Source organism: Spinacia oleracea, chromosome 6 (assembly GCF_020520425.1).
Source record: "Spinacia oleracea cultivar Varoflay chromosome 6, BTI_SOV_V1, whole genome shotgun sequence".
In the NCBI taxonomy this organism is placed as follows: Eukaryota; Viridiplantae; Streptophyta; class Magnoliopsida; order Caryophyllales; family Amaranthaceae; genus Spinacia; species Spinacia oleracea.
The window spans coordinates 96,970,699-96,983,922 of record NC_079492.1 but is presented as its reverse complement, the minus strand read 5'-3'; the positions used below and the strand labels follow the sequence as shown (position 1 = coordinate 96,983,922).

The 13,224-nt window shown below is 35.7% G+C and overlaps 1 protein-coding gene and 2 long non-coding RNA genes across 4 annotated transcripts in view; 1 reads left to right on the top strand and 2 right to left on the bottom strand.

The window, feature by feature from the left end:
• Window positions 1–1,793: 1,793 nt before the first annotated feature.
• On the bottom strand, window positions 1,794–2,944 carry LOC130462858 (uncharacterized). Its single transcript, XR_008923689.1, has 5 exons — window positions 2,818–2,944; window positions 2,371–2,507; window positions 2,233–2,272; window positions 2,016–2,129; window positions 1,794–1,886 (listed from the first exon to the last, which is right to left on the bottom strand). It is a non-coding gene; the product is annotated as an uncharacterized lncRNA (long non-coding RNA).
• Window positions 2,945–3,173: 229 nt separating this feature from the next.
• LOC130463846 (uncharacterized) lies at window positions 3,174–5,411 on the bottom strand. 2 transcript variants are annotated; one of them, XR_008924030.1, is made up of 5 exons: window positions 5,185–5,411; window positions 4,839–5,044; window positions 3,962–4,140; window positions 3,461–3,612; window positions 3,174–3,309 (listed from the first exon to the last, which is right to left on the bottom strand). It is a non-coding gene; the product is annotated as an uncharacterized lncRNA (long non-coding RNA). The 2 variants fall into 2 exon arrangements; XR_008924029.1 differs by lacking the exon at window positions 5,185–5,411 and having other exon boundaries at window positions 4,839–5,142.
• Window positions 5,412–6,788: 1,377 nt separating this feature from the next.
• Window positions 6,789–13,224, top strand: part of LOC130463390 (NAD(P)H-quinone oxidoreductase subunit H, chloroplastic-like) — a 34,396-nt gene continuing 27,960 nt past the window's right edge. The window contains 1 exon segment of the mRNA XM_056832501.1: window positions 6,789–6,886. Coding sequence (XP_056688479.1) covers window positions 6,789–6,886 — 98 coding nt within the window.

Below are 13,224 nucleotides of genomic sequence, written 5' to 3'. Positions count from 1 at the left end.
ACTAAAAATATTGAGTTAAAACATATACAGAGTAATTACGTGTAGTAATTGCACAACAATTACAACTTTGTCAATGAAAAACAACCCATATAAACAAATGTATCTAATAGAATACATACACATACATTATTAAGTAGGTCAATGTTTAAAGAAGATAAAAATAAATAAATAAATTTGAACAGCATTCCGTATCTAATTAGGGACCGTTAGTTACAGCCCAAGCCATGGTTATTAAAATCGCGATTCAAATCGTAGAAACTTAACATTCTACAATTCAAATATGGTTTTACGATTCTACTTTTTTTTCTTGACTGGCGAAAACCTCATAAATTTGAATCACGCTAGGAAAGTTATTAATAGATAAATATTGTTAATTATTTCTTATTTTAGCTAGTAAACAACTATATATTCAATTATTTGAGGCGTCACTTTTATATTCATTTGCGGCGTTTTTGGCGTAGCAGCAAATAGAGTGGCAGCAAATGAATAGGATTGATTTGCGGCGTTAAAAAACGCCTCAAATTAATCATTCATTTGCGGCGTTAGGTAGAAAAAACGCCTCAAATGAATAATATTGTAAAGCGGCGTTTTCTACCTAAACGCCTCAAATATTGTAAAATTGCGTGAGTTTAAACGCCGCGAATAATGTGTAATTTTTTTTTATAAATAATTTTATTTTTTTATATTCTACAATCCCAAAAAATATAGAACCTGTACTCACGCCATATTTATACAATGTCCAAAAATATCATCAACCACCAATAACTTCCAAGAAACTTTGATTTTCACATATAAATCAACCATCATATGTTTACAAAAACAAACCACCTAAATAGTGATAGGACAGGTTAACTGCCGTGCCAAACATTCAATAAGCTACCTTATATAGCAGACATTTGATATTTTCCACGCGAAACCGAAAACATTTGACAACTTATATAGCAGACACACATAATCCCAATATCTTCAGACAAGAATATAAATCAGGTTCAACCTTTCAAGCAAACCTAAACCGTTGGCCTGATTCATCAGATGACGATATATCCTTTTCCTTTTCCTTTTCCTTTTCCTTTGCCTTCCTCCTTTTGAGTCGGGAGAAGTGCTGCATTATGTCTGCACATTCTTCTTCTAGTACCCCTCTTCGAATGTTCATCTTGGAGTGGAAAGGGTGTACAGGAGCAGCTGGCATCTCTGTCACTTCTGAAGGTTGATTTTATTATCTCATGAGGTCAGCCACTCAGGAACATGACACAGTGCCTGTTAATCCAAGGAGCGTGTGAAAATGCTTGTTATTGCATATAGATTTCGTATTTCTTAAAGTAGCATAGTACATAGTAAATGACAAGTAACATGGGGGAGGGGAGAGAATGAGGGGAGGTAGACAGGAAACGGACTGGAAAAGGACACTAACTAAACACAGGTAGAAGAAGGAAGGCAACTCGGAAAGATGTTTGCCTGAAAGCCATAACTAAAAAAATACAAGAGGGCCAACAACTTGAAATCAGTTAGTCACAATACCATATAAAGTTACAATGGGATGCATCCAATCAGATGTATGTGTTTAACAGATATAATTCAAGGTTATACACCAGTAACATTTCTTACGGCTGATAAATATATTTTGTAATTTTTTTAATGTACGCCTGACAAATTAAAGGTCACCATAATAGTGAGTTTCAAAAAATTAATCTAAGTGAATGTCTTGTTCAGAGAGAAAAAATGCTCTAAAATATAGCATGAAGTCATCCATACCTTATCCAGCTGCCATCAGCTCCAAGAAGCTTATTAGGAGCACCCCAGGGTACTGATTCTGACTTGAAGGATGGCTTCGGCAAACATGGGACATGGCTCCAGTATAATATCAAAGTCTTGCTGAATCTGGCAAACTAGAAAATAAAGCCACATTGAACATTTGAACTACGAAATAAGTATGTATTTAAATCTATCAAGTTCATGAAGTAAAGCCCCCCTTAAAGTTTGAAAATAGAATTTTAATCATGGATCAGGTATCAGACCTCAGCTATCACAGTAACAATGCATTGAGGTAGTCCTTTAAGAGCTACAGATTCTGCCGTAGACATTGTTGTAGCCATCTCTTCACATGATGCAGTATTCTGCCGAACAGTGACCTGTAAATTGTAAGGAAATTTGAATCCTGCTTTCCACTTATCATTGTAATAGTATGAAAAATACTTTCAACATATATAGAGAATGTGCAGTCAGGGACTTTACCTGTTGAACTGTTTGCAATGTCAAGACCTTCTAGCTCTATCTGTTAACACAACAGCAAGATCATGCATGATTCAAGTTTCATGTATTGGAAGCTACAAAAAGGAGATATCAAGTTCGTAAATTAAAAGCTTTACTGACCTGCCAGTAACCACTATCAGTTACTGAGACATAAGTATGATCCCCTAGATGGTGTTTCAGGTCAATGGCGTCGAAAATAATTCACCTCCAACTTCTGTATTCTGTGGATCCTTATTAATCCACGGAGAGAATATTTCCTAAAACAAGGGTAGAACACACACTGAGTGATGCAGCATTAGTGTTGGAGTATATGCAACAATTCAACATGCCACATCAGCCCACAAGCCTGCAATTCCTAATCAAGCTAAGCAATCAAGGCAGAGCATGCACAACAGTTATGCAACAACTTCAATCAGAACCAGCCCGCTAAGTCAAAAGGCAAAGGGAGCTTTTCTATTAAAGTCCAAAACAGAAGTTACCAAAAAACAAAGCAACCAATCTGATTGCATCAAGGTCAAACACTTAAAATTATAGCAGTGTATACTAGAAGGAATCAGATCACCGTACCCATTGATATACTAGCTTCAGTCTGTACTCTATAGGATAATTAGGATCATCTCAAAAAGCTGACACCCTCGATATTATGTGACCAGTAACTCATCCAAGAATGGTGCAGAATTCTGCACTAGTCATAGCAACAAATGGATATGTGCCACAGATTTGACAATTGATAAGGGTTTATTTCACTTATAACAATATAGGTTCTATTCGATCAAACGACAACTATATTTACTACAGAATTACTCAACTATGATACTAGCAAATAGCAAGCACATATAGACAAAACGACTATAACAGTCAAAATATGACCGTAATTCAAATAGACAAAACGACAAGGAGGACGAAGGAGGAGTGACACATACTAATTTGTCAAGTACACGTAGCCTTTAGTGAGACGACACGGTGGATACGAGTCTGAAGAGTTTTGTGATTCGCGGTCGAGATGAGTCGATCTGTAGCCTTTAGTGAGACGACGACGGTGGAGATCAGTCCCAAAATCTATTAAAGAGGAGATACTCGGTGGTGAAATAAGAATGAAAGAAGAAGGTAGAAGGGAGAATGGAGAAGGGAGAAGGATACAAGCACTCAAAAGAAAGGCAAGATCGAAGAAGACAACTGAAGGATATGAAAGGAAAGGCAAGGGTTTTACCTTATTAGTTTGGCGGCGGCAAGATCCGAAGTACTGAGTGGCAAGTTGAAGCTACCAAGTAAGGCAGTGATAGCATCACACAATCATACATATGCATTCCATGAAACAAGGCAACAAAGTTACATGGTGTATCTATTTTCCTGATCCATAACCTGCAGTTTTGAGGACAATATTGCTTAAGCCAAACTTATAATGACAATTCAAAGTCGGTCAATTATAATATCTAAAGGGTCAGCTACAATTAAGTTAAGTTCAGTACTTCAGTTCAGTGTCAAAACCACAACCCTCCCTCTACAATAGGCATCTGTTACATTCATAGGGGAAAATTCAAGATAATTTTGTAGGATTTTTACGAATCTGTAGGATAAAATTTTAGGTTCTTGTGACGCAAAAGAAAATATATTCATCTTATGCTATACTGGAAATCAAGAAGAAATATATTTGGCCAACTACTTCTTTTCTTGAAGAAATCACGAAGAAATATCTTGAATTTTACATTACCTCTTCATAGAATGTCATTGCAGTCAGACGATACCCTACCAAGAGTAAGTATTCCTTCACAGCACAGTTAAGATCTTGTCTTTCGTTATCCTTCACAGATCCTAAGTTTGACAGCGTGGTGTCGTTCTTCTGTCTTCTTATATCAAGAGATGGGTCAAAAGAAACACTTCCATTTGTACCTACAGAAAATGGTACAAAGCTCCGTAAATACTGGAAAGCATGAAAAAGAAAAAGGGACTCAATAGGATATCACATAGCTTCCCAGTTCTAATGCCAATACCCAAAGCGATTTGCTACCAATTTGATAATCTGAAGTCTCCACCTCATCAAAACTGCAGTTTTAGACAGCTTTGGCATGGACTACCAGCATGCAAAACCAGAGCCTTGATCAGGTTACTTCAAGTGGTGTCTACCTTATAATAGTGATTTTGATATGAAAGCAATGCAGGCACTTATAACAACACTTGCAAATGTATTAAAGTCATGCTAGAGTTCCAAAAGCAGAATAAATTTATAAGCAAAGTAACTGAACCAAAACAGAACAAAAGCAAACAGAACAGACAAAACCAAAACATAACCAAATTTATATGACAGGTTGTTTATATGCTTAACTGAAATTCACGAAATAGAACTGAACTATACAAAATTGGACTATACAAACAGAACACACATCAACCATTATGCATAACACCTAACTGCATACCAGCATATACATACCAACACACAAATCAACACCATAAAACAGCAGCATCCCCGTGTAACATATCACAAACTGGTACGACATGTAAACCCCACATTTGAAACATCAACAATCAAGTTTATCAACTAAAATTAAAAAGACGAAGATGAAATATGAAAATTTTAAAGTAGCCCTTACAATAGGTTTTGTCTGGATTTGCAGTTCACTTCGTTAGGTGGAAGAGCAAGCTGTTGTTCTTCTTTCAGCTCAGGCAAGAACTCATTTGGGTGGGATAGGTCATATCCCTTCACTTTCTTTTGTCGTCTTATTGCACTCTTTCTCTTATGGCAAAGAAATAATCAAATCCCAAGTGACCAAATGTGACAGTAATAAGTAAAAAAAACCTTGTAAAAAAGAAGTCGAAATATTCAGTTGCAAGTTTGTGTATAAGAAATTAACGGAACGAGAAGTTAACTTCGCAAGCTTTGCCATAAAATGTGGAAAATATATCAGCAAAAGAAAATAAGGTTACAAAATAACTAACCTCCCAGGTAAAGGGCTCAAGCCATATATTATTAGAGGTGTTAGTTCTAGTGCTTCCTCAAGTGGATACAACCAGAAACAAGATAATTTCAAATTTCCATGTGAAATGAAACTGTTCTACACTGTCCTGGAGGAATGTTGCATTTTATCTCATTCAATGTAATCATAACAGCCTACAGCCTGCTGGGGGTGTAGAGAAACAAAAAAAAAGAGGGAATCATTGTTTATACAAACATCAGCCTGCTGAACATTATCATCAAAGCCCTGCAAAACAGAAATTAAAGTGAACAAATAGCTCATAAGTGAACAAATGAAATTTGGCAAGACACCATATGATATAAGCTCCACCAAATTAAAGTTGCTTAGAACAGATTCATACTAAGGTCAATCAAACATGCTAGTTGGTAGCAGAAAGCAACAGAGATCGGACTCAGAGTTCCATTTCAATTAAAGGATATGAGAATGTTACAAGCTCTCAACTTGTAGACATTATCAGGTTACATCAACACTCAACTGAGACTTGTCTTGCAATTAAGACTACAACAACCAAACCAAAGCCTTACTCCTAGAATAGATAACCGAGAATCTATCTCCCATCTTTTCCCACTAACATATCAGTTTTACTCAATGCTGAAAATCTTACCGCTAACAAATCACCTTAGGGGAACAAATTTACCAGCGAAACAGTAAGTAATTAGTTATCACTCAATACATAATTCAAGCAGGGATTTCCAAACAAACCTAGAAAAATGCTGCACTCTTCTGGCCTACTCTTCAATTCATACCTCCAAGGCCTCAGCCCCTTCAATCTATATATATATATATATATATATATATATATATATATATATATATATATATATATATATATATATATATATATATATATATATAATTTACACCCTCAATACTCAAAATAAAGAAGAATCAAGTATTAAAATAAGTGAGTGAATGCAATTTGGAATAAATTCGAGAAATTCGATTACTTCTGAAACAGGAATTTCATCGAACAGCACATCAATTGAAATTCGATTACTTTTTCTACAATTGCTTCTCAATTCAACAATATTCACATCCATAATTCAAGACATTGGTTGGTTGTGATTACGGAATTTTGAGTTTTTGATTGTGAAATTAGGGATTTGAAATTGACAATTCAACAATTAAAGTAAAACTCACAAAATTAAGTAGAATTTCAGCAAGAAAAAATATGTCTTACTGTAATAAAACTTGTGTTTTTCTCAAATTTGTGAACTTCTTTCTTCGAAGCACCTCATCTAAACATCAAATTTGCAAAATAAATTAGACATACGACATTACCTTACCTCAAATTCAAAGCAATTTTAAGGTTCTTCTAAGCCAAAATTTGAATTTGATAATTAGGGTTTACATTTTCGGTGGAGAGAGGAGAGGAGAGGAGAGAGCAAGAGAGATTCGATAACTCATACACAATTCATGTTAATTGAGAGACTGAAACGAGGGGAATAGAGTAATTGAACCAAAAAAAACGGCAAGGATGAGGAGGAGTCAGTGGAAGCATAATTTACCTTAAGTAAGAACGGCAGTGGTGGAGATGAGGTTGAAGGACAGACAGTGACGGTGGAGATGAATATGAGCTTCACTTTCTCGGTGAATTCGGTGGTGGAGATGAGGCGAAGGACAGACGGCGATGCTGGAGATGAGGTTGAAGGAAGAACAATGTGGTTTTGTGAAAGGACGAGAAGCAAAAGAAAGAAGCTAAACGCGGGTGAATAAGAGAAGTATGGGGACAACACTTTGCGAAGTTAAACGTGATGACGCCGCAAACTAAAATGGTTTGAGGCGTCATAATTCAAGATAACGCTGCAAAGCAAGTTTTTTTCACCTAATTCATCTATTTTGTCATTTAGTTAGAGGCGTTCTAAAATTAACGCCGCTAAGTCATGGCAGCAAATCAATATTTTTCTACTAGTGTTACTAACTTGTTCACCTATAATATAAGCACTTTCAATGAAATTTCATAATAAAATATTGATTATACTTGTTGGTAGAATCTTATGATTCGATTCTAAGAGTTCTTCCCGTTTCAAAATAGAATCTCGATTTTGATAACCTTGGTCTAAGCTATTTTGTTTATTAACATATTATCTTCTTATTATGAACATAAAAATTTTCATAATATGATGAACATGTTAGAGGATCAACTCAACCAAAAGCTTAAGTTGATGGTTGAAGCCCCAAGATTAGTTTTATACTCTATCACGCCTACTCACATGAAAGTCAGGACCAACTCAACCAAAAGCTTAACCTGATGGTTGAAGCCCCATGATTAGTTTTATACTCTATCAGAACATTATTTTTACCTTTTCATAATATGAACATAAAACTTTACAAATGAACATCGTGTTCTTTCAAAATAAATATGATCAGCAATAATTTGAATTGATAGTATAACATATGAAATCATTGTGTATGTTTTTCGCTTGAATTTTCTATGTTAAAATTAAATAATTGAAAATGAAAACTATAGTTTATTTAAAAATGATTTTATACCAATTTAACAACTAAAATAAAATAAGAACATCGTAATATCCCAAAATGAACAAAATATTTACTTCTTTTTAACATTTTGACAACTCTTTGAATTTTATAAGGTTGTAACTATGAATATCATGTACATAAAATTATTTTGTAAGGAAAGTGACAATATAATACGTATTGCACAGCATAATAAATATTTTATTGTCTTCAAGTAAATATTTTATTCTTTGAAAATAACCATTTTTTAAGTTACAAAACATAATCAACAAGCATATATTTAATATTTTATTATAAATAGATATATGAACACCATAATGTCAAAATAAATTTCAGTACTTTTCAAAATTACCATAATGATATATTAATACGAGCTTTTGAAAAAATCTAGATCTGAAACTTTTGAAGAAATTTTTAAGAGATTGGAGATCTCGATCAGAATTTTTTTAAATATCTTTTTTTTTGGCAATTAATTTTTTTTTTTAATATCTTACGTATTAACAAGTTGAATTTTAAGACGAATGACAATATTATACACAATAAAAATGAGCATTTTATTCTCAGAAAATGAATATTTTGTTTTCAGAAAACGAACATCGATTTAAACTAATATAATCTATACTAATCTATACCTAGTATTTAAAAAGGAAAACCATAGGTAATTAGATGTCACATGCATGTCATCTCTCATCTCATCCTTCAATTTGTTTTTCTTTTCAATTTATCTTTTTGTTGTTTACTATTTTTTCAGTTCCAAACTTCTAACGCATCTTTAACTTCATCTTCCTTTGTTCTTCATTCAACATAATTCACCAATAATCCAATATAATTAGTAGCCTCTTCCACTCCAAATCCCCCTTTAACACTCAATATTAATTCAACAAATATTTTATATATTGTTTTAATCTTTAAATTTCACATCTATTTAAATTATATATTCCCACAAAAATTATAAGCCTTCGATACAATAAGAACTTCAAAGGCAACTATACAGCCACTATATAACCGCCCGTTCTTTGAACGGGCCCAATAACTATTATATTAAAAAACGTTGTGAAAAATGTCTATGTGGCACGTAGTACTCTCCCTTTTACGCCACATCATCCACTTACCAAGGGTTATGTCATGTCGTAGACAAACAAAAATCAATACAATAAGGTTCAAACACAAGACCTCATGTGTAGATGATAACTCTCATTACCATCTTAACCAACCATCAATTGTGGTTTATCTCTTAACATTAATTTATAAATAAATATTAACATGAAGTCTAAAACAACTAAATCTAATGTGACATTTTATTTTCTAAGGACTATTTTAGGTGAAAAAATATAATTAAATCATTACGACAAATATGAAAAACATAATGTCGTAAGTCTCATATATATGTTATAAGAAAAACAGTCTTATTTATATATATAATATGTATATAATTTGGTGTTTATTAATTTAAATCACTTAGTTACACTAGAAAATAAATTATACAAATTGTAAGATTATTTAATTGAAAAATGACTTGGCATGATAAATGACGTAGTGTGGTTGTGTAGTTGACGAACTTAATTGATGTTTTTCACTTCATGAAATACATGTATTTTGGTCAAATTGAGCTCAAAATTTTAACTATTCAATGTACCAACTGGAGCATTGCCCAGGTCATACACTAGTAATAATATATTAAAAAGTGTTTCTAATAACGTATACGTGCCACATGTAACTACTCCTTTATTCACTAGAACATGCCATGTCATCTCCTTATCAAAGGATATGTAATTATGTACACACAAATTTCTTATAATAGAATTCGAACATGGGACCTTTCATATACAAGTGGATGTCTTACCATCTTAGCCAACCATGAGATATTATCTTTTTTGCATATAAATATATGCAACTTGAAACATCAAATTGTATAGTCTATACTAACATTTTACATATTACACACCACAATATGATATTCAAAGTAGGAACCCATGGCATCGCCTGGGCCAAACACTAGTTATTATATTCATTCCAGCATTAAATAAACAAGCATATATTCAATCTTCATAATAAACATATATGAACATTAGAATCTCATGAAATTATTATAAAATGACACGTATCACTCATATTAACACATGAGTGACACATGTCATTTCATAATAAACATATATGAAATGACACGGGTGTGAGGGGGTCGAAAAAGCACGAGGCTAATGCGTGATCTCGTCCCTCATGGGCGTGACGTCGTCAGATCAAGTGTAATTGGATTTCCTGTGAGTTTACACCTAATCGACTAGTAATATAGGAGTCGCCATTCAGTTTTTAACGACAATGAGAAAAACTGACAAAACCCGGTTATCGTGACATAAAGGGAGTGCAATTATGTTTGACCACGACGGCCGTAGGTTCCCTTGTGATCCCTGGTGTGGGGATCTCTCAACATACACCCGCAAGGTAGAGATTGAGGGTTCGGGGGACTGTAACTACCGAGAGGAGTGCTCATCGATAATACTCCAGAGGCAGGTTATCCTTACTAGCTCAGCATAAATAATTGAAGGGACATGCGTTAAAATATTAAACTATTCTGAATTGATTTTAGCAATATGCAACACATAACACTAAATCGATCGTGATTATCTTATTTAGATTGATTTAAGGTACCTAGCATGATAATTCAATTTTCCAAGGTATTATCTTATTAGGCGTGGTAGATCAATCAAGTTAATAGTTTGACAATTTTATAAAAGGGTCATGAAAGCGATTAAATCATATGAGGGACACATTACAACGCACCCTTGAGAGGTGCGTTGTGGTTCTCAGAAAACTAACCACTTGGCTTTGCTATTTCTCCTTTTATTTAACGAATCTCGGGTCTCTAAGCAATGTTCCAGTATTTAGGCTTAATTCATCAAGCTACAAGGGGCAGGATGCGTTCTATTCGACTTTTGGGTCGATTGCGACAGAACGCCGGATCAATTTCGCAGCGTGAGGCTTAGGCTTAAGGCTAGAGTCAATACTCAGGTTATGGAATTGTGTGTTTTTTCACGTCGGTTTTTAGGCTGTATTTATAGGAAAAGGGTGTGTGGAAAGATAGATTTTAAGGTACGAATCTAAAAAAGAATCCGGAGATAAAACGGCCCCAGGCATTTTCAGCGCCCAGGGCTAGGCGCCGGAGATTTCGGCGCCCAGATCCAGGCGTTGAAAATGGGATCTGGGCCGAGTTCTTTGTCAGATTTGGACTCTTAGAATACGGAGCTTTTGATATTTATTTGAGTCTTTTAGTGCGTATTAATTTTATGACGGAATGCGTCCGGGCCCGTTACGAACTCTAGGTTCGTTAGGAATTTAATTAATACGTAACTCTTATTTTCGAATTTATACTAGGAATGCAAATTCTATCTCTTTTAGGATTTATGTTGGAGTGCAACACCTAATTCTGACAGGTTTCTATCTTTTATGACTTTGCCACTTTTAACAACTACCGTTTACGACAGTTACTATTCTTAGCAGGTTTCTATAAATAGCAGTTTTGGCTGAAATGAAAGGGTGATTTGAGATTCGTTATTTTATAGGAGATGCGTTTCCAAGTGGAGTTTTATGTTCTCATCATCGAACCTTCCCTTTCGGGAATGGGGACAAAAGTAGGTGTCTACAGTTAGCCCCCACTTTGACTGAGTCTCGGGATGAGACGATGGTCAAAGTACTAGACGGAGTGCGTCATACAAGCCATGATGTATGTGACCTGTTTTGCGAGGGTCTCACGATCCCCCGAGTGATAACATTTGACTTAAGGGTCATCACTTGAAGTGTTAACACATTCCTCACGTGTCATTGGAATTTGTTAACTAATAATATAGAAACTTCCTCACTTTGTCATTGGAAGTATCTAAGATGTTTTCAAAATCAAAGCTATAAAGTGTAACTAGGCCTGGCCAAGCTCAATCACGAGGTAAAATTTTTAAAAAGATTCTCATTTTCAGGGTTAGCTAAACGAGAAAAACCCCCTTGTTTTTATAGGACGTAAAACGAAAGAAAATCCAGCACATCGCTCTTTTTTGGAAAAACGGAAAACCAATCCTTTGATTTTTGGAAAAACGGAAAACCAATCCTTTGATTTTTGGAAAAGGGAAACCATCCTTTGATTTTTAGAAAAGGGAAACCATCCTTTGATTTTTGGAAAAGGATAAACCGGGAAAAGTTATTGCTGCAGCGACTAAGGACCTGCGTGGTTAGTGACGCAGACCCCGCCCGCTAAAGGTGGGCGAGCCTGTCCGCTGAGGGTGGACGCCCCGTCCGATAGAAGTGGACGAATCTGTTTTGATGTTTTGAAAATAAGGACCTACGCGGTTTGTGACGTAGACCCCGCCCGCTGAAGGTGGGCGAGCCTGTCCGCTGAGGGTGGACGCCCCGTCCGATAGAAGTGGACGAATCTATTTTGATGTTTTGAAAATAAGGACCTTTGCAGTTTGTGACGTAGACCCCGCCGGCTGAAGATGGCGAGCCTGTTTTTATTTTTGAAGATTTTATTTTCTTTTCATTTTCGAAAACTGAGGACCTGCGCGGTTAGTGACGCATACCCCGCCCGCTGAAGGTGGGAGAGCCCTGTCCGCTAAGGGTGGACGCCCCGCCCGCTGGAGGTGAGCGAACCTGAATTCGTCTTTTCGATTTGGGACTCGCGTGGTACGTGCCGCGATCTTGCCCGATTGAAGTGGGCAAGTCCCTATTTCATTTGTTCTTGTGATTTCTTTTGAGAATTTTTTTTATTCATTCTTGTAAGAGCGAATTCTTTCGAGGGATGCTCGGATTTAGTTGCAACCTGAATGTGGGTTGACAACGTGCTTAGACGGACCACTGTCTCGTGGTCATCATCTTTCATGGTTTTGAGTTAGTCTTTACGGCTCAATTTTGCCACTACCTGGGTCCTTGATTAGGGGACTATGTATAAGTATCAACGGTGACCTTTGTCTTGAGGTCGTAATCCGGTTTTATCTTTTGAGATTGTCCAAACACGGGACTTCGTACAGCGTAGTCTGGGAATATTGCTTTTAACTTTGCATACTCTCTTTTGAAATTTATATTTTCTTTCGAGCCCCCAAGCACTCATGCTTGGCGGTCAGTTCTTGTCAAAGAGGTTCTTTGGGGATACATATTTTGTAATGTCCTTGATCGTGTTTGGGGATCGTGCTCGTAAGTGCGAGCGATCTTTGTAGTGGTGTGCTACGCTTAACAAAGCCGTGAGGTGCGACTTTCAGTAAAGAAATCGGCAATTTCGAGTCGAATGGATACGGCAGGACCCTATAGAAGTCAGGGCTTTTTTGGGCCTGGGATCATTTTCGGCGCCCAGGCCTGGGCGTTAGAAATAATTCACGCCCAAGTGGGGCGTTGAAAATATTGTTTGGGCTGGTATTTTGATGACACAGTTGGCCTCTTGTTCGTTCGTTTATTTCACTTGGAAATTCTACGTATTCTCTTCCCTTTTGTTTTTCTTTATTTTTTGGAACGTAGAATTTTATTAGAGATCACAATGAGTTGAGTGATC